Consider the following 24,531-nt stretch of genomic DNA (forward strand, 5'->3'; position numbering starts at 1 on the left):
GAGTGCGGCGTTTTACAATGTGTAGTCTCTAGAAAAGAACGAGAAGAGGAAAGGTTAAAGTACCTAGGTATGTTCCCTGATACATTCTAATAATTGGGAGTGCTGTAAACATGAGCTCTGCTGGCCTAGTGATTTCAGTACCTGGCAGCGATACATGATCAAGTTTACTTGGGATATGTGTGTTGGCCTGTGGTGATTTTCGGTCTTCTTTAACAGCTCATGTTACTGGGGGGTGGGAAACCGGCCGACCGTGCTGGGGCAAAATGCCGAAACTGCCATGCTTTTTTACCTCTTTAGTCAAACATGTTTCATAAAAAATTGCAATTTTCCCTGAATCACTTTGATGCTCTACCAAGGTTACTCCTTGCAATTACCACCGGATTGATCTAGACATTATCATAGAGGCATTTGCATGGAGGATAGGATTCAATGAAATCTGACAGATTATTCATGATATTTTTATTTCACAGGTACATTGCCCGCCCAAGGTGTCATCAGTCATTTCTATATACAGTCACGTCTCATCTATACAGAAAACATTTACTGCTTATCGGGGAAACCGAAGTCCTTGCCGAAGGGAGGGAAAACGTAACGTGTGAAGGACTTGGTGGCTGCCAGAGAATCGGAGTACTTCTTGATGGTGGCGACATCCTCGGCGTCCAGCTTGATCAGGTCGGTGCGGTTGGCCTCGATGCGGGAAGGAGTGACGGACTTGGCAAGGACCGAAGAACCACGGGCGACTGTAAAGAACATGTTAGCAACTTGTGGCCCTAGAATAACAGGAGAAAAGGACAGCTTACTGTGCCAGCTCAGCAGGACAGTAGCAGGGGTGACGCCACGCTTCTCTGCAACGGCCACAATCGGCTCGGCAGTGAAAAGCGGGCTACCGGTGCTGCCCAGAGGGCTGTAAGCGGTGATGTGAATACCCTTCTGGTTGCAGAAGTCAACAATCTCCTGCTGGGGCAGAGATGGGTGGTTCTCGATCTGGTTGACGGCAGGGATGACGGTGGCCTCGGCCAGGAGCGCCTCCAGATACGGAACACTGCAGTTGGAGACACCGATGGCTCGGACCTTGCCATTGCCAACGAGCTTCTCCATGCTCTTCCAGGTGGTGACGTGGGAGTGGCTGTGGTCAATATCCCGGGATCCATCGGGGAGCTTAGGGAAGATGGGGTGGTTGCCTTTGCGATTTGTTAGCTGCAGTCTAGAGCTTGATTGGCATTTTCTGAGTTCTTACCCTTGGGGTTCATTGCCAAAGGCCAGTGCATAAGGAACAGGTCCAGGTAGTCCAGACCCAAGTTCTTCAGACTCTCCTCTAGACCCTCCTCAACACGGGCGTGGTAGGAGCACCAGAGCTTGGTGGTGACGAACAGCTCCTCGCGCTTGACAATGCCGGCATCAATGGCCTCCTTGATACCCTGGCCGACCTCGTGCTCGTTGCCGTAGCACAGAGCAGTGTCAATGTGGCGGTAGCCGACCTTGATGGCGTGGCTCACGGCGCGAGCGACTTCTCCAGGGGCGGATTGCCATGTTCCCAGACCCAGGGCAGGGATCTCAGCACCGGTGTTGAGCTTGAAGCGAATGTCTGCAGCGGCCATTGTGTATTGTAAATGAAGATTAAACTAAAGAGAAGGAAAGGAAAAAAGAGTCGAAATTGCAAGAAGAAGTAGTTTCCTCGTGGTAAAGTTAAACCGAGTCGCACCCCCCACGCGGGGTTGCCAAACCACCATTCATCTGCCCCGCTATTCCTCCGTCAACCATTCATTGCCCGAGACCCCCGCGTTTTTCCCATCAATCAGAGTCCATCCAATTCCATCGGTTTCGACCTTTAAAACCATGAAGACTTCTGCTACTTCATCTCCAGCGTATGCAAATCAATCTGATACCTGATGCGGGGAAGATTCGGCGCCGCCTGCCTAAAGCAACGCATACAGCAGGTACCGGAAACCAGAATCCTGGGCTACATCGACTTTGGTTCCGCCTGACATCATGTTCCCCACGATCCTAAAACCTGCCAATCATCATTCGCCATTACGTGACCTAACAGTGGAGCCCTTCAAATCTTACATAGGGCTTTGTCGGCACGGATTCTGGAATCCGTGATCCATGCTCCACGAGGTCTGCACACCCACACATGTCTGCAAATCATGGGCTGATCTCTGGGGAACGAATTCTACGAAGAGAAATGTTCTCCGTGATAGCCCCGGAAATCTAGATGCGACTTGCTACGTAGTTGTGGCGATGATTCTATATATGGATTCGAACTCCCCCAGATTCAGGTTTAGCATTCTCTCTCAAGCAAATAAGAAGACTTGCATTTCCCATTCTCGATTATAAAAGATCGAGTGTCTGCAACATACTCGCATTTCCCTGTTCATTTCTAAACTGCAAAGTAATCCTCAAGTGTCAGGAATACTTCACACACACAAAATGGCACCAGTCGCTATCGAGAACAGCCCACCTCCCGCTGTCACCAAGCGGGATGGCCAGGCTCTGGAAGAGATGTCTGATGCCATCGATGAGGTCAACGTCATAAAGGTCAACATGAAGAAGGCCCAAGAGGCCAAAGAGAAGGGTCTCTACGAGGAGTCCGAATTCGACAAGGCAAAGGACAAGACAGGATTCCGCCAGTACGAGGACGCCTGCGACCGCGTCAAGAATTTCTACAAGGAGCAGCACACCAAGCAGACTGTTGCCTACAACCTCAAGGCCCGCCACGAGTTCCACACCCAGACCCGCGCCGAGATGACCATCTGGGAGGCCATGGAGAAGCTCAACACCTTGATCGATGAGTCCGACCCGGACACCAGCCTCTCCCAGATCGAGCATCTCCTCCAGTCCGCCGAGGCCATCCGCCGCGACGGCAAGCCGCGCTGGATGCAACTGACCGGTCTGATCCACGACCTGGGCAAGCTACTCTTCTTCTACAACGCCCAGGGCCAGTGGGATGTTGTCGGTGATACCTTCCCCGTCGGCTGTGCCTTTGACGAGCGGATCGTCTACGGCCGTGACTCTTTCAAGGATAACGAGGATTTCGGACACCAGATCTACGATACCAAGTTCGGTATCTACAGCCCCGGCTGTGGTCTTGACAAGGTCATGCTCTCTTGGGGTCACGATGAGTACCTCTACCACATCGCCAAGGAGCAGTCTACCCTTCCTGATGAGGCTCTTGCTATGATCCGTTACCACTCGTTCTACCCCTGGCACAACGCTGGTGCTTACCACGAGCTGATGGATGAGCATGACAAGGAGATGCTGCGTGCTGTCAAGGCTTTCAACCCTTACGACCTGTACAGCAAGAGTGACGGTATCCCCAGTGCGGAGGAGCTGAAGCCTTACTACATGGAGCTCATTAATGAGTACTTCCCCAACAAGGTTGTCCGTTGGTAAAAAAAACCAAAAAAAAATCCCCTAAATTGGATAGATGTTTCTTGGTCATTTCGTTTTGTTTTTTTATGAGATTCCCATTTTTCTTTGGTCTTGAAGCGTTATACAAATACATGCACGACATGAATGAATATCAAATCTAGCAATTGCTAGACATGTTTACAGCGAAATTTGCTCTTCGTACTATACAATATTTTGATGGTTATAAATTCAGCGCTTAGAGACAAAATACATCTGATACTCCTATCAAGTCTTTTCTTGATCAAAACAATTCCAGGCGGGCCATAAATATTCTTTGATCCTCAGAATAGCTAACACAAACATCGTATGTCTGTAACTGGAGATGGATGTTCACTCCTGCAGTTTGGTTTGCTACGACTCGGAGATGTGGTCGAAGTCGGCAAATTCTCTCGTAATGATTGTTCACTGCTGCTTTGACTCGATTTGCTAGGCCTGTAATCGAGTGTTGCGCTAATTGCATTTGCGCTGAGTACCACTTCGCTTTACAGGGCGCTGGATCATAGAGTCGGCGAACGATGCATTTTGCGGGTACGGCTGCGGGATTTTCCCAGCTTCTTAACCGCTCTGTGATCACTTTTCGGAGTGTCTGAAGCCAACCTGCCAGTTCTTCGTACTCATCGCACTTGAATTGAAGGTGCTATAGTGAATTGTCTCAAGAGACGAGATACTCAAGTATGAACCGAATGTCCATCCTGTACATTGGGAAATGCAACATCTCATCAAACCCAATAAAAAATGCGTCTCCACACATGTGAGGATCGATAGGCTCGAACAAGTGCGTCAGGCACCATTATGGATTCTGGTTGGAATTCCACCGACTCAAATTTGTATGTCGCGAAACCCACCCCACCACGAACCTGCTTTGCTCTGCCATGGCTATAGGATTGCAGCCAGAAACCCCGCAGCATCGTTTTCGCTGCAAAAACGTAGAACGAGAGGCCTTCCATGCATAGTCCCCCACGCATAGTCTATATCCATCAATTAGCAAATCCCTCAAGAAACATAAGAGAATGGAACGAACGCAAATTAGTACATACTTGGAGACTGCCAGACTTCATCCTTTTGGCTTCATTTTGGGCACAGCGGGAGGTAAAACCACCTGTGAGCAACACAGCCTGAGTTCATCTTGAGGTGGCATTCTTCCAGAGATGAGGTTATATAATTACCATCTGGTGAAGATGAACATGCAACACCCTAAGTGCTTTCCGTCACTTGTGAGGTAACGGTTTCGGTATCTGGATTCAGCGAAACTTGAAATGGCTCTTCTGTATTTGCTTTCCCTCATGAAGAACATGATCAGTCAATCCGCTTTGTTGAGGCAACAACATAAACAGGCCACCGGGGGTTAAGGCATCATTTGCTATGAACATGTGCTGTGACCTGAAAATGATATCTGCCTCTACTTTCCCTTACAAGACAGCATAAATAGGCGACCTGAATCATCCCGCACCCCTTCTGGAGTTGATAGTAGAAGGGTAGGATGGCGGTCGATATATGGAGTGAGGTGAGGTGACTTGAGTTGGGGAAATGGAAAAGAGCAGAGCGAAGGAAAGAGGTATTTATAGTCTTGGAACATGATTGCCTCTAGGAGCTATTCTTATGGTAGCAGCTATACTATTGTCCTGGCTCGGCTCTTGCATCCTGGTAGAAACTATAGTCTGCTGTCTTGCTAACAATTATTAAAATTATAGCTCACGTTGGCCTTTTGCTCTACCTATGACTAAAATCTACAGACGAGCACTCTCAATCCGATTCCCACTTTCATCAAAGAAGATTTTCTTTCCAGTAATCATAGCCTCTTGCAACGCAGCTCCAATCCGAACCGCCTGCACAGCACCCTCTAACTTGAAAGGCAGCTCCTGATTCTCCAAAACAGCAGCCGTAAACTCATTAGCCTCTGTGACAAAAGCTAACTCAAATCGATCCCAGTATGTCTGCGGAATCTCCCTTCGCACACCCTTCTCATCAGAAAGCTGCACCAGATTCATCTGTGGAACAACATTGACGGCTACTTTGCCCTTAGTGCCAATAATCTCAGTCGTATCCTCCTGACCCGCAGCCATCATCCGACTAGCGTAGAAATAAGCAATCTTGCCATCGAAGAACTCCACCAGTCCCACTGCATTATCGCGGTCATTATGCTTGCGGAGATCGGGCTCGACAGCCGTGATACCCACTGCCGAGACAGACTTGATTTGACTATTCGCACCGAAGAACCAGAGGGCCAGATCGATGTCGTGGATCGAGCAGTCGACGAAAATTCCACCGCTGTATTGGGCGTAGGCGACGAAAAAGCCGGAAGGGTCAAGTTTGTCACAGGTTTGACTGCGGAGGACGGAGGGAGTGCCGATTAGGCCGGTTGTCATCTTCTTGTGCGCGTCTCGATAGGAGAGGTCGAAGCGGCGGGAGAAACCGCACATTACTTTAAGATGGGGTTTTTTGGAGGCGGCATCGACGACGGATTGGGACTAAAGATGTCAGTTAGTTTGAGGATTATTATGTTTATGATGTTGCCGGTTGTGTATGATACGTACCGTTTCAACACTGGTTGATAGTGGTTTCTCACAGAGAACGTGCTTCTCCGCATTGATAGCCTTGATGGCTTGCTCAGCGTGGACAGCTGTGGCTGATGCAACTACCACTGCTTGGAGACCTTCCTGCTTGAGCATCTCATCGTAATCTTGGTATAGACGGACACCGAATGGTTCGAGATGTGTCTTGGCCCATTCTAGCTCGACGGGATCGGGCGAACTGGCGGCGACTAGTTCGGCTCGGGGAGTTCGTTCGAGGAAGTTCAGAGCATGACGCTTGCCCATGCGACCGAGTCCGGCGCAACCAATTTTGAGTCTTTGAACCATTGTAGATAGAGAATCAATATACAGGAGTTGATATGGGCAGGGATTGTTGGAGTTAAAACTATTTACGAGGGAGTGCGGAGGCCAAAATCCGAAAAGTGGAGAAAGTGGAACATCGAGAGTGGGAACCTTGGGCAACCCCGGAATTCGGCATTTTCACCACGGAAACTGAGTTCCTATGACATAGCCGATATATTGTGGGTCGTAAAATGAACAATTGAGGGGGTTTAAAGAACCATCACGCATCTGTCTTCTTTGCGCGACGAGCTTTGCGCTTCTCCATCTCAATGGGATCGGCAAATCCGTCGCCCCGCAGCCAAGTCAATCCCTTTCGCAGACCGCCACCTTGAACTGCGTCTGGGTTCGCCTCCAGGATCGAGCCCATCAGCGCCCAAGACATGACAAAGAGTGCTAGCTCACCGCTACGTCCTCCCCTCCACAGTCTGCGCTTGATCCCGGTCTTCCAGGCCGAGTCCAGAGCCGCACGGAAGAAATATGTGAATAAGCTGCGGCTGTTACCCATGAGCAAAAACGGAAGACCACCCAATGCACCACTCAGGAAGAAGCGTTTGGTGGGGAGCGTTGATCGGGGGAGTGTTGTGTTGAACAAACAGACGCTGCCCCAGGAGGAACCAATGGCGGCAGAGAGGACAATTGTCAGCATGATGATCTTCTTGGAAATAGCATTGATAGATGTAACGGGCTGTGCAAGGATGCTCTTGAACTTGGGGATGCTCAGAGCCAGGGTAATGGTTGTAAGGAACCGGGCGAGCAGGGGCACTGAGTGCAAGATGTGATGCAAAAATGCCGTGCTGCAGTTAGGCAGACTCGGGTGGAGAACTGCGCATGATAGACTCGTGATCGAGGGATGCGCAGGCCCAGTAATTGGGGAGAGGGACTTGACCGCTGCTGGCAAGGTATTAGGATCGGTCGGGTGGAGTATTGGAGACACAAAGGCCCTATACATCACGTCAGTATATACAAGAGACAAGCCGGTGTGATCTAACTCACGGCCAACGCAGGTCCGCAATAGACGCAAGCGAGTCCACGATCTCCTCCTTCTCTGGCCAAGAGACGTTGACAGGAAGCGACTCCGGTCGGCTGGGGATATAACTGGGAGATAGTCTTAGGATAACCTTCCCAAACCACTATAAGACATCAGCATCATCATCACATAAGCTAAAAAGAGGTCAACGAACGCCTGGGGTAGTCTCCCGATCAAACACAAACGCATGGAAGAGCTGTGCACACGATATCGGCATTAGCAGCCAGCTGCCGAACCACCATGGGCGACCATCCAGCCACCCCTTAGAATCCATCGCATTGAACAAATACTCCAAGCTGCGCGTAGAGGTCCAGATAGCAGCTGTCAACCGGAGCTGGTCCTGCGGGGCAACGCCCAACGCAAAACCCGCCAGACTGGCTCCGATGGCGGGGGCATACTGCGATGTCAACGCACGCGAAACCCGCGGATTTCGCTCACGGAATGAACGGGCATCATCAGTACCGAGATTCGCGCGCAGTCTCACGAGGAAGCGATATAGGAGACGGTGGAGGAGGAGTAGGAGGGATAGAGAGAAGGAAAGGCGGAAATTCGGAGAGCGGATGAGGGGGGTGCGAGGTTTCTTCCTATAACACGATACATTAGATATATACTGCCAGTGTTGCTTGGTTTGGTTATCGTACTGTAACGCATTGCCTTTAACCCGACTCATGATCATCTCCACCAGCTTCAACGCGACGCTCGAGCCAACAAAGACACGAAACGATGCGCGGACGGCTGCCAGGCTATGGCGGTTCCGCGCAAAAACAGCGGGATCATCGCGTAGAGATGAAGGCAATTTATTCTTCAGGGCTGGGGCGCGTTTGACGGCAATGTCGTAGAGGACTCGGTACTCTTTCGCGCTGAGGCACAGTCGGACGGTGTTGCGCACAGCGGGGCTGACATCTTTCACATCCCCAGCACCGGGCACGGCGGCCCCTGGGGAGGAGTCTGGGGCTGACATGATGAAGCTGGTCCCAAATCCCAAATATCAGGAAAGGTTGAAACATTAAAAGGTGAGATCCGGGGTGGAGAGGTTCTCCGCTTGAACACACGGGCCATGTGGACCGACCTCGGCTTGGGGAACGGGGCCAATAGTACCTTCAGCGTACATGGCAAATATACCGGAATAATCAAAGCGTATGAATATAGAACGTGCTTAATTTACAGCCTGATGCATATTGACTACAACGAATAATCAATGAACTCGAATCTCAATACAGTGGATATCTCGGTTTATTGTATACGACAAACATAGACGCGACCAGTCCAGAGAACATTATGGACTCAGACCGCAACAAAGTCAACAGTGAAAAGCCTGCGGCAAATAGACAGGAGTTATGGGAACAAAAAGCAGCAGGGTCACTGTAGTTACAAGCAAAAGAAACAAAAAGCACAAGAAAGGTAAGATAAATCATTTCGCATCAAGACAAACCAAACTCCAGCTCGGCAACACGAGCTCACCAGAAGCTGCACCATCCAATCCAGTGCTGACAAATATTCTCCACATTGGTGGCCTGTGCAAGGAGCTTATCAACCTGGTCGGTGATATTAAGTTCTTCATAGTGCTTGAAGTCGCGTCCAGTCAGCTTCTCCTTCACGCGAGCAAGCACCTGGACGGCGCGGGCATTCTGGGCCTCCCGAGCCTCGGCAGGGACGCCTTCTTGAGTATCGAGGATACCGCCTTCCAGGATTGAGGGTCGGCGGTGACGAGAAAAGTTACTTGGCTGCACACCATCCGCGAGATTAATGCCTTCGATAATCGACTGGCGGCGTTCCGCCGTCAGAGACACGCGATCGGGAGATTCTTGAGCTCCAAGACGCCAATTAATCAGGGGATCGTGAATGAACTATAGAGTATGAGTTAGAACTGATATCCCTCCGTTATCACCTTCGTAATCAGTATGAAATGAACTTACAGCTTCCAAAACTGCCATCAATGAGTCCTTGTTTTCTCGAAGGACACGCATGACAGCCTCGCAAGTGATACGGTAGCTTCCCTCGATGTTACTGACCTCCATAGCAAAGGTCAACATCCGAGTGAGTCGGAACGGAACGCGTTCGGGGTATTTCTCGCGGTGCATGGCGACCTCGAAACAGTCGCCGAAATCGATGTGAACCACCCGACCAGTGACCCGATCCAGTAACAAGTTTGAAGGATGTCGGTCACCCAAGCCAAGGATATAGCCGACCATTGACATGACACCAAGGGATCTGGTGTAATTGGTGCGCCGCTCAAGCCAGGCTTCGGAACTCTTACTCTTGAGCCACAAGACCCGGTAGAGATCCTTGCCGGTGGTATTGTCCATGGCATATCCAAAGACCTCGACCTTTTGCATGAGGGTGAGGCTGTCGTAGTCGGGCGCCATCTGAAGCATAATTCGGTGCTCAATGTTGAGCAGAATGCGACGGCTTTCCCGATACTCCTTGATGAGAGCGTGCAATGTGTCACTGTTGCACACCCAGCCCAGCAGACCAGAGCTCTGAGATAGAGGAATAGCAGGGAAACGCTGGACGGAAAGATGACGCTTGAAGCTCTCGCCGTCGTTGTCAAGAAGAGTATTGCACAGACCGAAGAGCTGCATGACTCTCTCATCCTGTCGAATATCTTCGTGACCCTTGAGTGCGTACATGTAAGAGCAGCCATTGTTGCCCTTGAGTGTCATCCGTCGTGGTCTCTTCTTGGTCTGAAGGACATGCAGAATTGGATCGAAGCTCGTGATGCAAATAACTGGACGACCACTCTGGTATGTTCCTGGCACGGCCAAGTCCAAGCCCGAGCAATCCTTGAGGCGGGGAGATACATATTTGAGGTCGAGTATAGATAGCTGTGGAAGTTGCCTGCTGATCTTGCGGAAAACAGTGTAGTAGAGATCCCACGCTTGGTTCAAATCTCCAATCTCATCAGTTTGTCGGTAGAGAACACAATAGTGTTTGGCTTCTGCGAGATCACGGCCAAAGGCTTGTGCGAAGGAGACTTCACGGAGCGTCTCGGCGCCCTTGTCCAGCATATCATGAAGAGGTGCGAGGGTTGCGAACATGCCTTCCACGTTATGATCGCCGAAATAGAGACGAGACGCCTCCTCCAGACCTTCATGCCAGAGTTCGTGCCACAGTACAGCAACTCTGATCAATTCATGACTAACAAGGTCTGCCTGTTCAACCAGCTTGGCACTGTGCTGCCGCATACTTTCCATGATGCTACTAGCAGACTGGGAGCGGCGGGCAACATTAGACTTCATGGCCACAGTCAACGGGTACACCAGGGCCTGAGGATGTGTCTTTCCCACCTCAGCAAGCAAGCGGTGGACGGAGCCCCGAACTCTGACATTGGGCTGGTTGATGCGGGCAATGATTTGAGGTGTCACAGAAAGCCAGGTATCAATGTTAACGGTAGTAAATCCTTCAGTAACGACGGTGTTGACTTCATGGTCACCTCCGTGAGTGAACCACAAGGTGAGCAATCTCAACGTGTCTTGCAGCGAGGAAGTTGAGGATAAAGCGATAGATCGCAAGAAACCACGGAGGGCAGGAATGACATGCTCCGTGACAATATGACCTGGCACCGGCGCTGGTTTGCCATCACGGCTTGCCTGGTTGGCAATCGCCGTGACCACTTCAAAGTTGGCAAGGGCCCAAGAGTGCCAAGCCTTGTATGAATCACGATTGTACTGTGTAGCTGCTGAATAGGCGCCGAGGACCTCACGGACATACTCTGGTCTCCAGTCGCCTTTTTGAAGGGCAGTTTGCCATTCACCCTGTCGGAGATAACTCTTGGAAAGGAGCTTTCGAAATTTGGCAACGTCTCCAATGCGTTCACGCAGACTGATAGCATCAGGGTGGCTCGGATCTGAGATGCCATTGACACCGTTAATTGCGTTTTGTTCAGAGTGAGACACCATAAGCGTGTTGAACTTGGATAGATCATCACTCAATCCAGATGTGAATTCCTTCAGCATCTCAAGGGATTCTTGTTGATGGCCATTCGCCCAGCTGAATTTCAGGCGGGCATATGTGACCTCAGGAGGAGCAATAGAGTGTGTTCCAGTGGCATCGGTGACCACCGTCTCTAGGGCGGCGAGAGACCGTTCCGCAAGACCCATGCGGTTCGATTTGCGGCAAAGATTGGCGAACTTGATGGACATATCCAGATTCTCGCGAGGCGCGGTCACGAGTGCGCGGACTTTGAGCATGCGCTGCCATACCTCCACATTCTGCTGGCAGCCCAGCAATCGCTGGTTCCAAGTCTGGCGCATGGCCTCCTGTTTTTCAGGGTCACCAACATTTTGCTTGTAAGTGATGATCTCCTCAAGCTCAGCCAGCATTTGTACGCGGACGACAACATTATAAGCCCGATTGTATGACTCTCCAAGAAGGGCAGAAAGCTCAGTGTCCAGTCCATTCCGTGCCTTCTCGATATACATGTTGGCCTCCTCGAACTGGTTGCGGTGGATAGCAAGAATGGCACCGAAGAACGATCGATCGGGAGACTGCTCCTTCATGACACCGAGGTAGGAATCCATCAGCTCCCACTGCCGGCGACCCCATGCGGCAGCTGCAGCGAGTGGAGCAATGGCCCTACGATGCTCCAAGGATGCTTGGTTCCATTTCTCCTGAGCGAGGTCTGAGAGGACCTTCCACTCGCCCAAAGCATGAAGACAACGCATCTTACCCATGGTGATACCAAAGGAATCCGGATCCGTCTTCTCGCGCCTCTTATAGGCCGCGAGAGCTTCATCCCATCGCTGAAGCTTTTCAAACCAGGTTTCTTTCAGCTCCACGTCACGATACGCTTGTGCTTTGCGGAGGATACCAATTGCAGCGTCAGACTGCTGAAGTTGATTGTTGATGGTAATGAGAGCCTCAACAGCACCCGAATTCTGATCCTGTTCAAACTCTAGTTCCTTGTAATGAAGGGCCTTAGCAAAGGCGTGGCACTTGGCCGCATACTTTCCAAGAGTTCGAATGTCGATGGGAAGGGCCTTGTCATCATGCTCCATGAACTCAGCCAAGTTGAGCAGAATCTGCAGAATCTCCGGTGAGATGTTTGGCGAAGTGAGCGCCTTTTCAATGGATCGAACAAGCTCTTCTTGGTATTGGTCATACAATTCAGTCCAGCATGACACGAAGGCAGCATTGAACAGATCTCGGGCCAGCGGCTGATAGATTCCAGCTAAGCTGGCACATGCTCTCAGTGCAGGAGAGGGCGACTCTTTCAAAAGCTCTACACTGAATCGGCGGATCCATTCCTGCCAATCTTCACGAGTAGACTTTTGCGCAGCATCCCATGCATTCTTCAAATGCTGTTGGTTCACCACCATCTTCTTTTGTCCAATTTCTGCATAATTTGTATCGTCAACCGGAAACGCGTAGTTCTCTTCGGGGTTGAGATCTTGTGGAAGCGGGTCTCCCTTCTGAAGCTTTGTTACCAAGATCTGGTAATTGACATGGCTAATTTGGTGTTGCTTGAGGACCTTGTTCAGAAGATGTATGTAATGTGTGAAATCCTGGCCAAGCTGGAAAATCAGAGCACAGATGCAATCCAGAGCAGCTTGCCGCAATACGCGGTCGGTGCCTGCCACAACGCGGGAAAGGGAATGCACCATGAGGGATGCAAAGTCTGACACGTTGACTTGTCGGGACAACTTCGTCAGGCTGTCGATAGCAGATTTACGGATGCTTTGAGGATGCTGTGCTCCATCAAAGAGGCGCACAATGGCAGGAATGATGAGATGCATGTACTCCTCGCCACTAGACCCAAATATCAGAAAAGCATGAAGAATCTTTTCTGATGGCTGACGGCGGGGTGTTGTGTCTTTCTCGAGAGTATCCAGCATTGCTGGAACGAGACCAGCTAGGTACTTTCGGAATTCTCCCTCCAAAGACCTGGCGATAGCCTCGACTAAAGACAAAATGGTACCTTGCACCTGGTATGATGTGTCCCAGAACTCACGAACAACCTCAATGATTTCTGGGAGGAAAGCACGGATGTGTTGTCGCACAATGTTGACCAGGATGGCCATCTGGTTGAAGTAGGACTCGAGACGGCTCGTAGGAGAGCTTCGAATGACCCCAATGAAGCCGGGTATGATCTGCCCAAGGAACGGTACGCATTTCAAGCCGAGTGTTTTGAAAATGGTGACAAGTGCATCGATGACGGCTGAGTGGTACTGGACCAAAGAGTTCTCACGCAGAATGTTTTGCAGCAGAGTATGGATGACCACGGTTGGATAGTACTCCTCGTTTGACGGTGTCAAGCCTTGCATGATCAAGGCAACATCCGAGACACTCTGGATTTCGTTGATATGGTGAACATCAGGCTCGACATCACTGATCTGTTGGTACTTGTAGGGGTCTAATGCTCCAAGAACGCCGATTAGTTTGATCGTCTCCTTTCTGAGAGACCCAGTCTGTTCAGTCTTTGTGATGTTAATCAGTACATCGAGAAGGTGAGGGTATTCGAGGTATGGCTCGATCACGTAACCAGAATTACTGGCGAGCTGTCCTAAGGTCCGCAGCGCAGCTTCTCGCTTTGTATGTGAGGACAAATCTTGGAGCGAATCCAGAATTATTGGCATGATCTGGGGCAGATACCGTCTCATCTCACTTCCGCCAACATTGGCAAGCTCACCAACGGCCTTCAGTGTGACAGCAGCAACACCGGGGTTGCTATCTGTAGCTTTTGGCAGCAGCGCTGTCACCATGGGGTCCACATACGATCGGATTAACTTAGTCGCATTCGAGACGAACAGACTGATGAGCTGGGCGGTCTCTTCCTTCTGACGGGCTGTATTCGCAAAACCCAGTCCAGTCAAGAGATTGACCAGCAACTTTCGCAACGGCGGGAAGACGTAAGCTGGGTTCACACTGGAAAGACGTCCAATGATGCAGATGGCAGCTTCCTTGACTTCAAACACTTCATCGTTCACAGCGAGGAACAAGCACCGGATGTTCTCCGGTCGTGCCAGGTGTCGATCGAATTTCGCGTCTAACGACCATAAGACCGTACGCCGAATTTCAGGATCCGAATCACCAACACCCACCGTCAGTAGCTTGTCGATGACTTCACTGACTACTTGGATAGAATGACCACTAGTCTGGTTGATAATTGGATCGTGGACGAACAGTTGACAGCATGTGAGGGCCGAGGCCTTTCGAATCTCAGCATTGTCATTTTCCACGTAATTGATGGCAACATCCCGAACGAACTCGTTCAAAATATGACCTGAGAAGTCGAAGCTGCCAAGAGTGTGAAGAGCCAATGCAATATCCGCATCAGACTGCAGGTCTTGGGGCGCAAAATCCTTTGCGAATGACGGCATGGGAGGAAGGCGGTTTTCTGGACAGCCCAGTGGACGGAATGGTGTCCCACAAAGAATGATGCTGAGCATATCTAGCAATTTCTCTTGGATGATGGGTTTGATCGGGGGGATGTAGTGAGCCATATCAACCAAAGCCTGGGTCAATGACTTGCTTAAGCCGCAGGCAAAAATGGGGTCTAATAAAGCCTCCATGTATTTGCTGAGGGCTTGTCCCACTGCCAAAGAAAGCATACTGATACACTCAAACATAGGGGCCTCTTTGGTGCCCGCTCGGTTTCGCGCTTTCATTGCGAGTCCCTCTCGAATGTATATGATGATCCCGTCCAAATACTGGGCAATGGCAGGTCCCACCGCATTGGCAATCTTTCCAATGGCGATGAAAGCGGAATTCCGTTCCTTTTCTCGCTTCAATTGTGCTTGGAGGTATATCATGAAACGGTGTAGATAGATCTCGATGAAGTCGGTGGGGGCGTAGGATGCGAGGATGGGGATGGTAAGGACGACTTGGGTACGAATCTTGGGGTCTCGGTGGTCTTTGAGACGTAGGACGATCTCACAGGCGTTTCGGTAGTGCTCATTCATGAACATGGTACCCTTCAGAATTAGTGCTTTCATAACCAAGAGAGATCCATGAATCCAGTCGACGTTGTGAGATTTCAAGCCTAGCAAGGCTTCTTCGTAAATTCGAGCAAACCACGATTGGCGAACTTGGGCATCTCGAGCTACGATGATTTCAAAGCACTCGCCCACGGCCTCGGCCGCAGTCTCTCGAATAAGGACTTTCGGGTCGCGAAGTGCAACCCAGATGAGTTCGAATATCTGCGGGACAAAGCCGTACAGGAGTGTGGGGGAACCCTTTGCCAGCTCCCCAATAACAAGTACCGCGGCGAATCGTCGACTCTCCTGGCGTTCTGATTGTAGCCATTCTAATGCGGACTGAATCTCACTTTCCACCAGCTCCGCGGTCAGTGCCCCGCCCGGCTTAGCCAGTCGGCCCAGCGATCGGGCAGCGTACACCAACACCACACTGTCATTGCTTCGAAGGGCACTCCGTAGGTAACTGGCAAAGCGGGTGGTCTTTTGGGCGGCGTCCACACCGTCAAAATCGATGAGTCGGTCTAGAGCAAGGAGTCCACCGATTCTCTCATTGGCATCGCTCCCGGTTACCACCAGCTGGGCAATTCTTTGGCTAACAGCATTGTAAAACTCAACAAACTTCTCGGAAGGCCAGTCTGTTATGAAAATAGGGTCAGCTGTATCCAAGGGGGACTTTTAAGAGTGCAAGTGAGGGCCTTACCTCGAGAGACTGATAAGACGTTGTCATAGAGCTCGTAGGCAGCTCGGGCTCGGGTCTCCTCGTTCTTCGACTTCAGCTCCACAAAGAGCCTCTGAGTCACGTCGGTGATCGGGCCTGCTTGCGCCATATTTGCGAGCTGCACCCCAAGGTGGACATTGGAAGCCTACCAAATGGGAAAAGCAGAGGCGCAAGACGCAGTAATGGTGAGGGAAGGTCATGTGTGAGGCTCAGGTTGAAGACCGGCGGGCGCACAGACCACCACGGGTTAACCACCTGACGTTCAACTCTCATCAACCCTTGACTTACTAATTATTGGGTTAAGTTAAGATGAAATCTTCGAAAAAATTCGGATTGATGAACTTCAAAAGGAACAATTTTGAAAGCATCTTGCATTGAAACAAATCGGAGTGCACGTTTGCGTTTGATCAGACCACCGTCGACCATACGTGTCTGAAGCAATCATTCCTCCTTGGTAGGTACCTGAGGTACGAGGAACATACGTATAACCCTATGGATGGCCGCTCCAAAAATGAATTTCTTAAATTGTTGCTCCTAGTTGTTATTGTATGAGGCTTTACTAAAGGGCGGTTATGTTCTTAATTATACACAACATGGTACAGTAGCAGGTAAATTGCGGGGAATATATGTAGCGGCTTCAAGAGATCCAGCACGTTCGCTCGCAATGACGCGGGGAACTTGCCCAGACCTGCAACTTCTGAGTCTTTCGAGGCTATTGTACTTTCGAAGGTTAGCCTGTCCTAGGATTTTCTGTACATATCAAGAAAAGTGACATATCGAGCGGCTTGGAATATCATCCGCAAACAGGTCGGGTGGTACTCCGTACTATCTTTCCGATTCCACATAGCAGCCTTTTTGTTTTAAACTTGTCATTAAGCTGAAATTTGAAATTATTAATTGCAGGAAGACATCAAATCATGAAACCTGATTCGAGAGCCAGCCTCTGATAGGATGCGCGGCTAATTTGCCGGCGTTCAGTATCTAGTGCTGACCGGTCGCCCCCGGGGTTTATTTAGAGAGATGAGAGGTCTGAACTATAACGGAGTTACTCGGATTTATTGATTAAATCCCGCCTTGAGGTGGAGAGAATGGCAGTAAAAGGCATAATGTCATTTGTAATCGACGACGCCGATAGCTAACTAGAGTGGACCAATGGTGGGGATCGATGACGGGATCGAGGGGTATGGAGAACCATAAAGCAAGGGCGATTTCCCGGGTCCTCCAAAGCGTTTCATCCTCCACTGATACAATTCCAACAACCTAATAATCAAAGATTGTCAAAATGGTCAAAGTTCTACTCACTGGTATGGCAGTCTTGGACCCGTTCCTCCATGAATCCATCTAATCATCTACCAAATAGGCGGCAGTGGCTTTATCGCCGCTCACATCGTTGATATCCTTTTGCAACATGGGTATGAATTGAACGCCAGAAATTCATAGCCCTCGCTGACTGTATCCACTTACTAGTTTCGATACCGTGGTGACCGTTCGGTCGGAGGAGAAGGCTAAGCGCATTCTTGACGCCCACCCAGACACGCCCAAGGAAAAGCTTTCCTATGTTATTGTCAAGGATGTTGCCCAGGATGGAGCATTTGACGAGGTAATTGGCTCCAAATTAATACTCGTCTTGACCCCAATCAAGCTAATTCGTTCAATACAGGCTGTCAAGTCGAACCCGCCATTTGATTATGTTCTCCACACGGCATCGCCTTTCCACTTTAACGTCAACGATCCCGTGAAGGACTTCTTGGATCCCGCCATTAAGGGGACTACCGGTATTCTCAAAGCTATCAAAGCCTACGCACCCTCAGTGAAGCGAGTTGTGGTCACATCATCATTCGCGGCCATTGTGAATAGCAAACAACATCCGAAAGTTTATAGTGAAAAAGAATGGAACCCTGTAACATGGGACGAGGCTATGGATCATTCACAAGTCTATCGGGCCAGCAAGGTGAGAATATGATACCCACACCATAGTAATAACGGTACCCCAGCTAACACATCCCCTTGTAAAGACCTTTGCCGAGAAAGCAGCATGGGATTTTGTTGAAAAGGAGAAGCCCAACTTCGACATTGCAACCATCAATCCACCATTGGTTTTCGGTCCCATTGTTCATTACTTGAACTCTCTGGAGGCTATCAACACTTCGAACCAGCGGGTGCGGGATATTATTCAAGGGAAGTTTAAAGAGAAGATTCCTCCGACAGGAACCTTCCTTTGGGTAGATGTTCGTGATGTTGCACTAGCACACGTCAAGGCCATTGAGGTCGCTGAGGCAGGTGGCCAGAGATTCTTCGTCGTGGCTGGATATTTCTCTAACAAGCGAGCTGTCGACGCCATTCGTGAGGCACACCCTAAGCTGGAGTCAAAGCTTCCTTCTCCAGATGTGGCGGACGACTTCCCCAGTAACATTTTCGAGTTTGACAACAGCAAGTCCCGGGAAGTCTTGGGGCTGAACTATCGGCCTTTTAAGCAGACGATCTCGGACACAGCCGAGTCTCTATTGGATGTTGGTGCTTGAATATAGTCTATTTACTCATGTCTTTCATGTCATGAGTCAGATCTAAATTATAGATAGAATAGTATAAAGTTTGGAATCCGTCAATTGGTGAAAGAACCTAGAATCTGGTCGAGCGGAGTACGTGTAGACTAAGTGTGGAGATATTGATAGCTGCGTGTTAGGTCTCTGTAGTCGGCCGTACCGCATGGCCCGTGAGCCGGTCAACTTTTCTTGCGCGATCTCCGTTCAGCTCCATTGCATCGTGACATTGAGCAAAGATGGCGACCGCTCGGATTTCGCCCACGGCGAATCTTCTACGGAAGTCCCGTTTGTTTGCACTTCCACAAGCCTTGAAAACCACACAAGACCCGCCATCCTCGAGGTCCGTATTCGAGTCGAACACCGCAACACTCCCTCACCCCATCCGAGCCGCCATCGTCACGCCGCCCAAATCACTCGCTCGGGGCGATTGGGGTCTGAAGCGTCCACTTCCGGCCAAGGCCACTTCCGACAAGTCCGCTAGACCAGTTGTTCGAATCCAGGCTCTCGATACCTACGAACATGTCACCGACTTTGAATCCGCGGCCGATCACACCATGACCCTGGAGAAGTTCCAAGAATTGCACATGCCAATGTCTCTTCCCTCCAAGGTCAATTATGCGACCAGCATTGTTCCCCGTCACCAGAGCCCGTTCGAGACACATGTCGACAATACAGAGACTAGTAAGGGGCGTGAGGTACCTGGTTCCAAACAATTCAGACACGCTGGGCCTTGGTTGGTTGGACAGACTGAGGCTGAGTTCCAAGCCTATCTTAAACAAGTGCGGAGACAGAAGCCCGACTTGCTGCAGAAATTGCGCGAGCGATTGGAGGCCAAGCTCTTTGCGGAGGCCCGGAAACAAGCTCAGGACAACGGAGGTGATTTGGAGGGCCTTGCACCCGTCAAGGTCACCGACGAGGAGTTCCAGGCACACGTCAAGTCTTTGCGTGAGGATCCATTTGCCCTCGGCCCCGCCGTCTTTGAATTGCTTGATCTTCCGTCGCCCCCTGCTGTCCCCAGCGAGCGAATTGGACAGAAATACTACCAGTCCCCCGGAACCCAGCTGTCTGCCGCCGAATACGCCGTCAGCGGTCCCCCCATGACACACCCCTCCGCCGGTCTCTCATACACCCGATCCCATGCTCTCACATACAATCACCCTCAACACGGCCCGCAAGCCTACCAGCGTCCGGTCCAGGCCCGTATCTTGCGACCCAAGGGTCGTTTCAAGGGCCAGTCGTCCAAGGCTATTGCTGGTGTTGGTGGTATTGCCGTGGAAGATTTGAACGCCATGACATTCGTTGACCAAGGAACTCCATCTGGTTTGACTTCCTTCGACTCCACCATCCCGGGAGGTGCTAAATACTATGTTACTCCGATCCGAGCCTCTGTCGACTCCAAGGGCCGCATCGGCCTGTACTCCTACCGCGCAAGTGCCACTGCAAAGGCACCATACGGAATTGAAGACTTGCAGAAGGAGAGTGCCACCAGCATTTCATCAGCTGCCCGCCGCGATGCTCGCTTTGTCCCACGATTGGACAGAGATCTCAACCAGGCGCGTTTCAGACCCTCGCGCGATTATAAGCAACGGAAGCCCAAGCAAGCCACTGAGGATGTTGCCCGCAGCCTCATGCAGAACTTGAGCTCAAAGCAATAAATGGAGTGGAAGATGAGCGAAATTTGCTGCGAATTGTACGATTAGATCTGGTGCTTGTGTAAAGCTATTTTCATTATCCTTTTTAAACATGTGATATAAATCCGATGCATCAATCTTATGTTTTTTATCTCAATGGTACATATTGAATTTGTGTTGTTATCTATGCGAAGGATGACGAGCCTACCTGGAAAGCCATGTCCCCTTACCACACAACACATCTGGAGACAAACATCCTCAATGTTGGAAGACTCCAGGGTTATGCTTTACCGAATTGTCCCGAGCTCGGTGTCTCCATCTCCGGCGTCTGATTTGTGCATTACGGTGTTTGATCAAGTGACACCACAAGTGGCGGACTAGGTCGTTCTGTGACGTGATCTCCTCGTAAATTATACATTTATGTGTACAATCAACCTATTAAAGCCACGAGTCCACGACTAGGTAAATACTTTATGTTCGCGGTTTCCGGCATTAGTTGTTAGTCTTCATTATTCGTTTCTCTCTGGAAGCGAAAACCACCATGGCTCAAGATATTGTCTCGCCTGTCTCTGCCAGCGATGAGTACTATAATCTAGGCTCATTTGGCTGTCCCATCACCACCACTAGTGTCGACGCCCAGACTTGGTTCAACCGAGGCCTTATTTGGGTCTATTCCTTCAACCATGCAGAAGGCGCCTATTGCTTCAAACAGGCCGCTGCGCATGACCCTGCGTGTGCGATGGCGTACTGGGGCATCGCCTATGCCGTTGGACCAAACTATAACAAAGCGTGGAATAAATTCGACCGCGGTGATCTCCATACATCCGTCAAACTAGGCTACAAGGCATCTCGTGCTGCAAAAGAGCTCGTTACAAGGGCAAATTCATTTGAGCAAGGTCTAATTGAGGCAATACAATCGCGCTTTCCGACGGATCGGCCCGAGACTGATTACCACGCCGTCAATAAAGCATATGCCAGCGCCATGAAACCAGTTTATGATGAATTCGGTCAAGATTTGAACGTTGCTACTCTATATGCCGATTCATTGATGAATATGGCCCCCTGGGCCCTGTGGGACTTGTTCACAGGCAAACCAAATCCGAGGGCCCCAACCATGGAGGTAAAGGCTGTGTTAGATCGAGCGCTGGCACAAGAACAGGATGGTGCATATTTGAATCCTGGACTTCTCCATTTGTATATACACTTCATTGAGATGTCACCCACCCCGGAGCTAGGCATCAACGTCGCTGACCATCTGCGTGAGCTTGTCCCCGAGGCCGGACACGTCAACCACATGCCCACACACCTGGATATCTTAATCGGTGATTGGCGGCGCTCAATCGCCTCGAATTCCAAAGCAACCATTGTGGACGAGAAATATTTCCGAAGATCAGGTGCGAAGAATTTCTATACATTCTACCGCATGCACAACTATCATTCTTTGGTCTATGCGGCTATGTTTGCTGGCAAATCAAAAACTGCTCTCGATGCGGTCACTCGCATGGAATCAACAGTCCCTGAAGAAGTCCTTCGAATACAGTCCCCGCCGATGGCTGACTGGTTAGAGCAATTTATGTCTGTTGGTATCCATGTAATGGTGCGCTTCGGTATGTGGGAGGAACTCAAGGCCAAAGAGCTACCAAAAGACAAGGTACTATATTCGAGCACCACCGCTATCGTCCATTATGCCAGAGGGATAGCACTTGCCGCCCTGGGAGACGTGGATGGAGCCATGAAAGAACAGGATGACTTCCACGAAGCGTGGACACGAGTGCCGCAGTCTCGGCGTGCGTACAACGGCAAAATGGTCGATGTACTCAAGGTAGCTGCAGCCATGCTGGAAGGAGAAATTCAATACCGCTGCGCTAGCTATAACAATGCATTTGCCGCTCTCCGCCGTGCTATCGACCTCGAAGACGAATTGCCTTATAGCGAGCCTTGGTCGTGGATGCAGCCTGTTCGGCACGCATATGCTGCTTTGCTGATGGAACAAGGTCATCTGCAAGAAGCGGCGAAGACGTATCGTGCCGATCTGGGGCTGGACAATTCGATCATTCGGCCCCGTCGGCACCCTAACAATGTTTGGTCACTTAAGGGGTATCATGAGTGTTTGACTCGCCTGGGAAGATTGGAAGAGGCGGCTGTGATTGAACAGTCGGTTAAGTTGGCCCTTGCTGTAGCAGATGTTCCTATCAGGTCGTCTTGCTTCTGTCGCCTGGATAATTCCGAGGCGCCGCAGGTCCTTGATACGTGCTCCATCAGCAAGAGCTGTCACTGAAGCACGAAGAAACTCGATTGATGATACACATGTCGGTAATTACTGAGCGACAATAGCCTTCTTTTATTATTTGGCATGCAAGTTTTTGATATCGACGAGATATTTTCTGCCACAGAAACATGAATGGCATCAATTGCATTGTTCGTTTCACACGAAAGCACTTGCTTATGAGTTCGCTACCTAACAGTTCTTATACGATGCCCTTTTAACAGTAGAGAGGAATACACATTTCCAACGTAGGACAAAAGCCTTGGCTGTTTCTGCACCATAAGTGAGATTTTGCCGAGCTTAAGAGATTCTCCGGTCAGCAAATCAGAGGTGCAGTTTATTTCAAAGGCCGAAAGCTTGCAATCTTGACCATGGAAGTGCTCCACCAATGCAGGATGACCCACAAAGTAAGAGCTGGGCCTAGGGCGATCTTTACCACATTGGTCCATGTCGCTAACTGCGGGGAGAAAACGTACAATGCATCGATCGATGACATATCACTATGGGAGCCATTAGGATTACCTAAGAATGTCAAATATAAAACTTTAGCTGAATAAGTGTTGTAAACATAGCACCTGTAGTAGCTAAAAAGTAAACAATAGTACCTGATAGGTAGGTTTGACCATAAGAAGTCTCAAGAATAAAATCTTTAGAATAGAATCCTGTCATAAATTGTACAGCAACTAAACGTAATGAAGCTATCAAAAAGTAATAAAAATTTTGAATTTGCTGCAATAGCTGGCCTTGTAATCAACGCTAGTCCTTAATTGAAGTGGAGGTCCCCGGCTAGGTAAACCGCATGACATAGGGTTACTAACTTCACCTAGTCCCCTGAGGCAGGAGTGGTAACCGAATTGAGCACTTCGACCTCGTCGTTGGTAGAAGATTGGAAGTCTAGTAACCGTACTTCCATGTCCTCTTGGCTGGTCTTGTAATACCAATGAACACGCAAGGACCTGAAAGAGGGTCTTCAGATGAGATATCTGGCGTGTGCTGATTAGAATGCCTGAGGCAGAAAGGCGCAATCCCGTTACGTAATCAACCCATGGGCCCACACGTGATCTAGGGCTGGGCTAGGGCTGGGATCCACAAAGACTAAGCGAGAGCAACCGCCGACTCTTATCCAAACTGGTGATACTTCGAATCTCCTCTTCGAACATCCTTCCAGCCAACAATTCGCCAAAATGGGTCGCGTCCGTACTAAGACCGTTAAGCGGTCCGCCAAGGTCATCATCGAGCGTTACTACCCCAAGTTGACCCTCGACTTCGAGACCAACAAGCGCATCTGCGATGAGATCGGTTAGTTTTTTTTTTTTTTTTCAACGCGAATGCTGCAACGAATCGGTGAACTAACAGACTTGCAGCCATCATTGCCTCCAAGCGTCTCCGCAACAAGATCGCTGGTTACACCACCCACTTGATGAAGCGTATCCAGCGTGGCCCCGTCCGCGGTATCTCCTTCAAGCTCCAGGAGGAGGAGCGTGAGCGCAAGGACCAGTACGTCCCTGAGGTCTCCGCCCTTGACGTCTCCCAGACCGAGTCTGGCCAGCTCGACGTCGACGCTGAGACCAAGGACCTGCTCAAGAACCTCGGCGTAAGTTGACACCGATATCGCTCATGTTTTTGGGATTTTCATCTAACTTTTTTTTTTCACAGTTCGACAACCTCAAGGTCAACGTCGTCGCCGTGTCCCAGCAGCAGAATGCTGAGCGCCCCCGCCGCTTCGGTCCCCGCTAAATCCAGCACCCTCGATAATATCCAAAAGTGCTTGTCTTCGGTCGACACCCCGGCGTTACCCGATACTTGTTCTGGTTGGCTTTTTCCCCGGCTATCATGGTTATAGCATGATATTGGAGGCTACTATGGATGAGGAATGAAAAAATGATTTCCTATGACAAAGGTGTCGCCGATTCCCCTCTGGGGATGACGCTTGATTGCCAAAAATTTTTCCTCGTGTTTATACCTGCGTGGACATCTGTCCCCAGGTTAGAACTACGTAGGGGTTCCTGGATCTCTGATCTGGAAGGCCCAGACCATTGGTCGAGGCTATGCTCAGATACTGGTGTCATGCTGGTTATCGTGCAGCCTAAGATCAAGTGTTATATGGTCATCTCGTAGACTTTTCATGCTCCCGTATGCTATGGTA

At 50.1% G+C, this 24,531-nt stretch overlaps 9 protein-coding genes across 9 annotated transcripts; 5 read left to right on the forward strand and 4 right to left on the reverse strand.

Annotated features, from left to right (window-relative positions):
- Positions 1-540: 540 nt before the first annotated feature.
- On the reverse strand, positions 541-1,622 carry N7503_001094 (putative glycerol dehydrogenase; the record flags this gene model as incomplete). The annotated part of the gene is made up of 3 exons (XM_057060655.1): positions 541-740; positions 801-1,181; positions 1,238-1,622. Coding segments are annotated over 3 exons (966 nt in total), but the record flags the coding sequence as incomplete, so codon positions are not given.
- An 808-nt stretch (positions 1,623-2,430) lies between these two features.
- N7503_001095 (inositol oxygenase) lies at positions 2,431-3,393 on the forward strand (the record flags this gene model as incomplete). Its single annotated transcript, XM_057060656.1, has 1 exon — positions 2,431-3,393. The coding sequence occupies one exon, from the start codon at positions 2,431-2,433 to the stop codon at positions 3,391-3,393; it is 963 nt and encodes a 320-aa protein (XP_056927579.1).
- Positions 3,394-5,138: 1,745 nt separating this feature from the next.
- Positions 5,139-6,484, reverse strand: N7503_001096 (putative NAD binding Rossmann fold oxidoreductase; the record flags this gene model as incomplete). Its single annotated transcript, XM_057060657.1, has 2 exons — positions 5,946-6,484; positions 5,139-5,879 (listed from the first exon to the last, which is right to left on the reverse strand). Exons 1-2 carry the CDS (start codon positions 6,267-6,269, stop codon positions 5,139-5,141), a joined length of 1,065 nt encoding a protein of 354 aa, XP_056927580.1. The 5' UTR covers positions 6,270-6,484.
- Positions 6,485-6,504: 20 nt separating this feature from the next.
- Positions 6,505-8,272, reverse strand: N7503_001097 (uncharacterized protein; the record flags this gene model as incomplete). The annotated part of the gene is made up of 4 exons (XM_057060658.1): positions 6,505-7,225; positions 7,278-7,414; positions 7,466-7,895; positions 7,953-8,272. 4 exons carry the CDS (start codon positions 8,270-8,272, stop codon positions 6,505-6,507), a joined length of 1,608 nt encoding a protein of 535 aa, XP_056927581.1.
- Positions 8,273-8,768: 496 nt separating this feature from the next.
- tor (putative TOR pathway phosphatidylinositol 3-kinase TorA) lies at positions 8,769-16,054 on the reverse strand (the record flags this gene model as incomplete). Its single annotated transcript, XM_057060659.1, has 3 exons — positions 8,769-9,158; positions 9,228-15,862; positions 15,928-16,054. The coding sequence occupies 3 exons, from the start codon at positions 16,052-16,054 to the stop codon at positions 8,769-8,771; spliced, it is 7,152 nt and encodes a 2,383-aa protein (XP_056927582.1).
- A 1,173-nt stretch (positions 16,055-17,227) lies between these two features.
- Positions 17,228-18,467, forward strand: N7503_001099 (SDR family oxidoreductase; the record flags this gene model as incomplete). The annotated part of the gene is made up of 5 exons (XM_057060660.1): positions 17,228-17,249; positions 17,306-17,357; positions 17,413-17,545; positions 17,606-17,896; positions 17,961-18,467. 5 exons carry the CDS (start codon positions 17,228-17,230, stop codon positions 18,465-18,467), a joined length of 1,005 nt encoding a protein of 334 aa, XP_056927583.1.
- Positions 18,468-18,724: 257 nt separating this feature from the next.
- Positions 18,725-20,143, forward strand: N7503_001100 (mitochondrial 37S ribosomal protein bS1m; the record flags this gene model as incomplete). The annotated part of the gene is made up of 1 exon (XM_057060661.1): positions 18,725-20,143. One exon carries the CDS (start codon positions 18,725-18,727, stop codon positions 20,141-20,143), a length of 1,419 nt encoding a protein of 472 aa, XP_056927584.1.
- A 517-nt stretch (positions 20,144-20,660) lies between these two features.
- Positions 20,661-22,397, forward strand: N7503_001101 (tetratricopeptide repeat protein; the record flags this gene model as incomplete). Its single annotated transcript, XM_057060662.1, has 1 exon — positions 20,661-22,397. The coding sequence occupies one exon, from the start codon at positions 20,661-20,663 to the stop codon at positions 22,395-22,397; it is 1,737 nt and encodes a 578-aa protein (XP_056927585.1).
- Positions 22,398-23,569: 1,172 nt separating this feature from the next.
- On the forward strand, positions 23,570-24,122 carry N7503_001102 (40S ribosomal protein eS17; the record flags this gene model as incomplete). Its single annotated transcript, XM_057060663.1, has 3 exons — positions 23,570-23,684; positions 23,750-23,979; positions 24,042-24,122. 3 exons carry the CDS (start codon positions 23,570-23,572, stop codon positions 24,120-24,122), a joined length of 426 nt encoding a protein of 141 aa, XP_056927586.1.
- Positions 24,123-24,531: the final 409 nt, after the last annotated feature.

The sequence above is a fragment of the Penicillium pulvis genome (genome assembly GCF_028828015.1).
Source record: "Penicillium pulvis strain IBT 33274 chromosome Unknown contig_10_segment0_segment0, whole genome shotgun sequence".
In the NCBI taxonomy this organism is placed as follows: Eukaryota; Fungi; Ascomycota; class Eurotiomycetes; order Eurotiales; family Aspergillaceae; genus Penicillium; species Penicillium pulvis.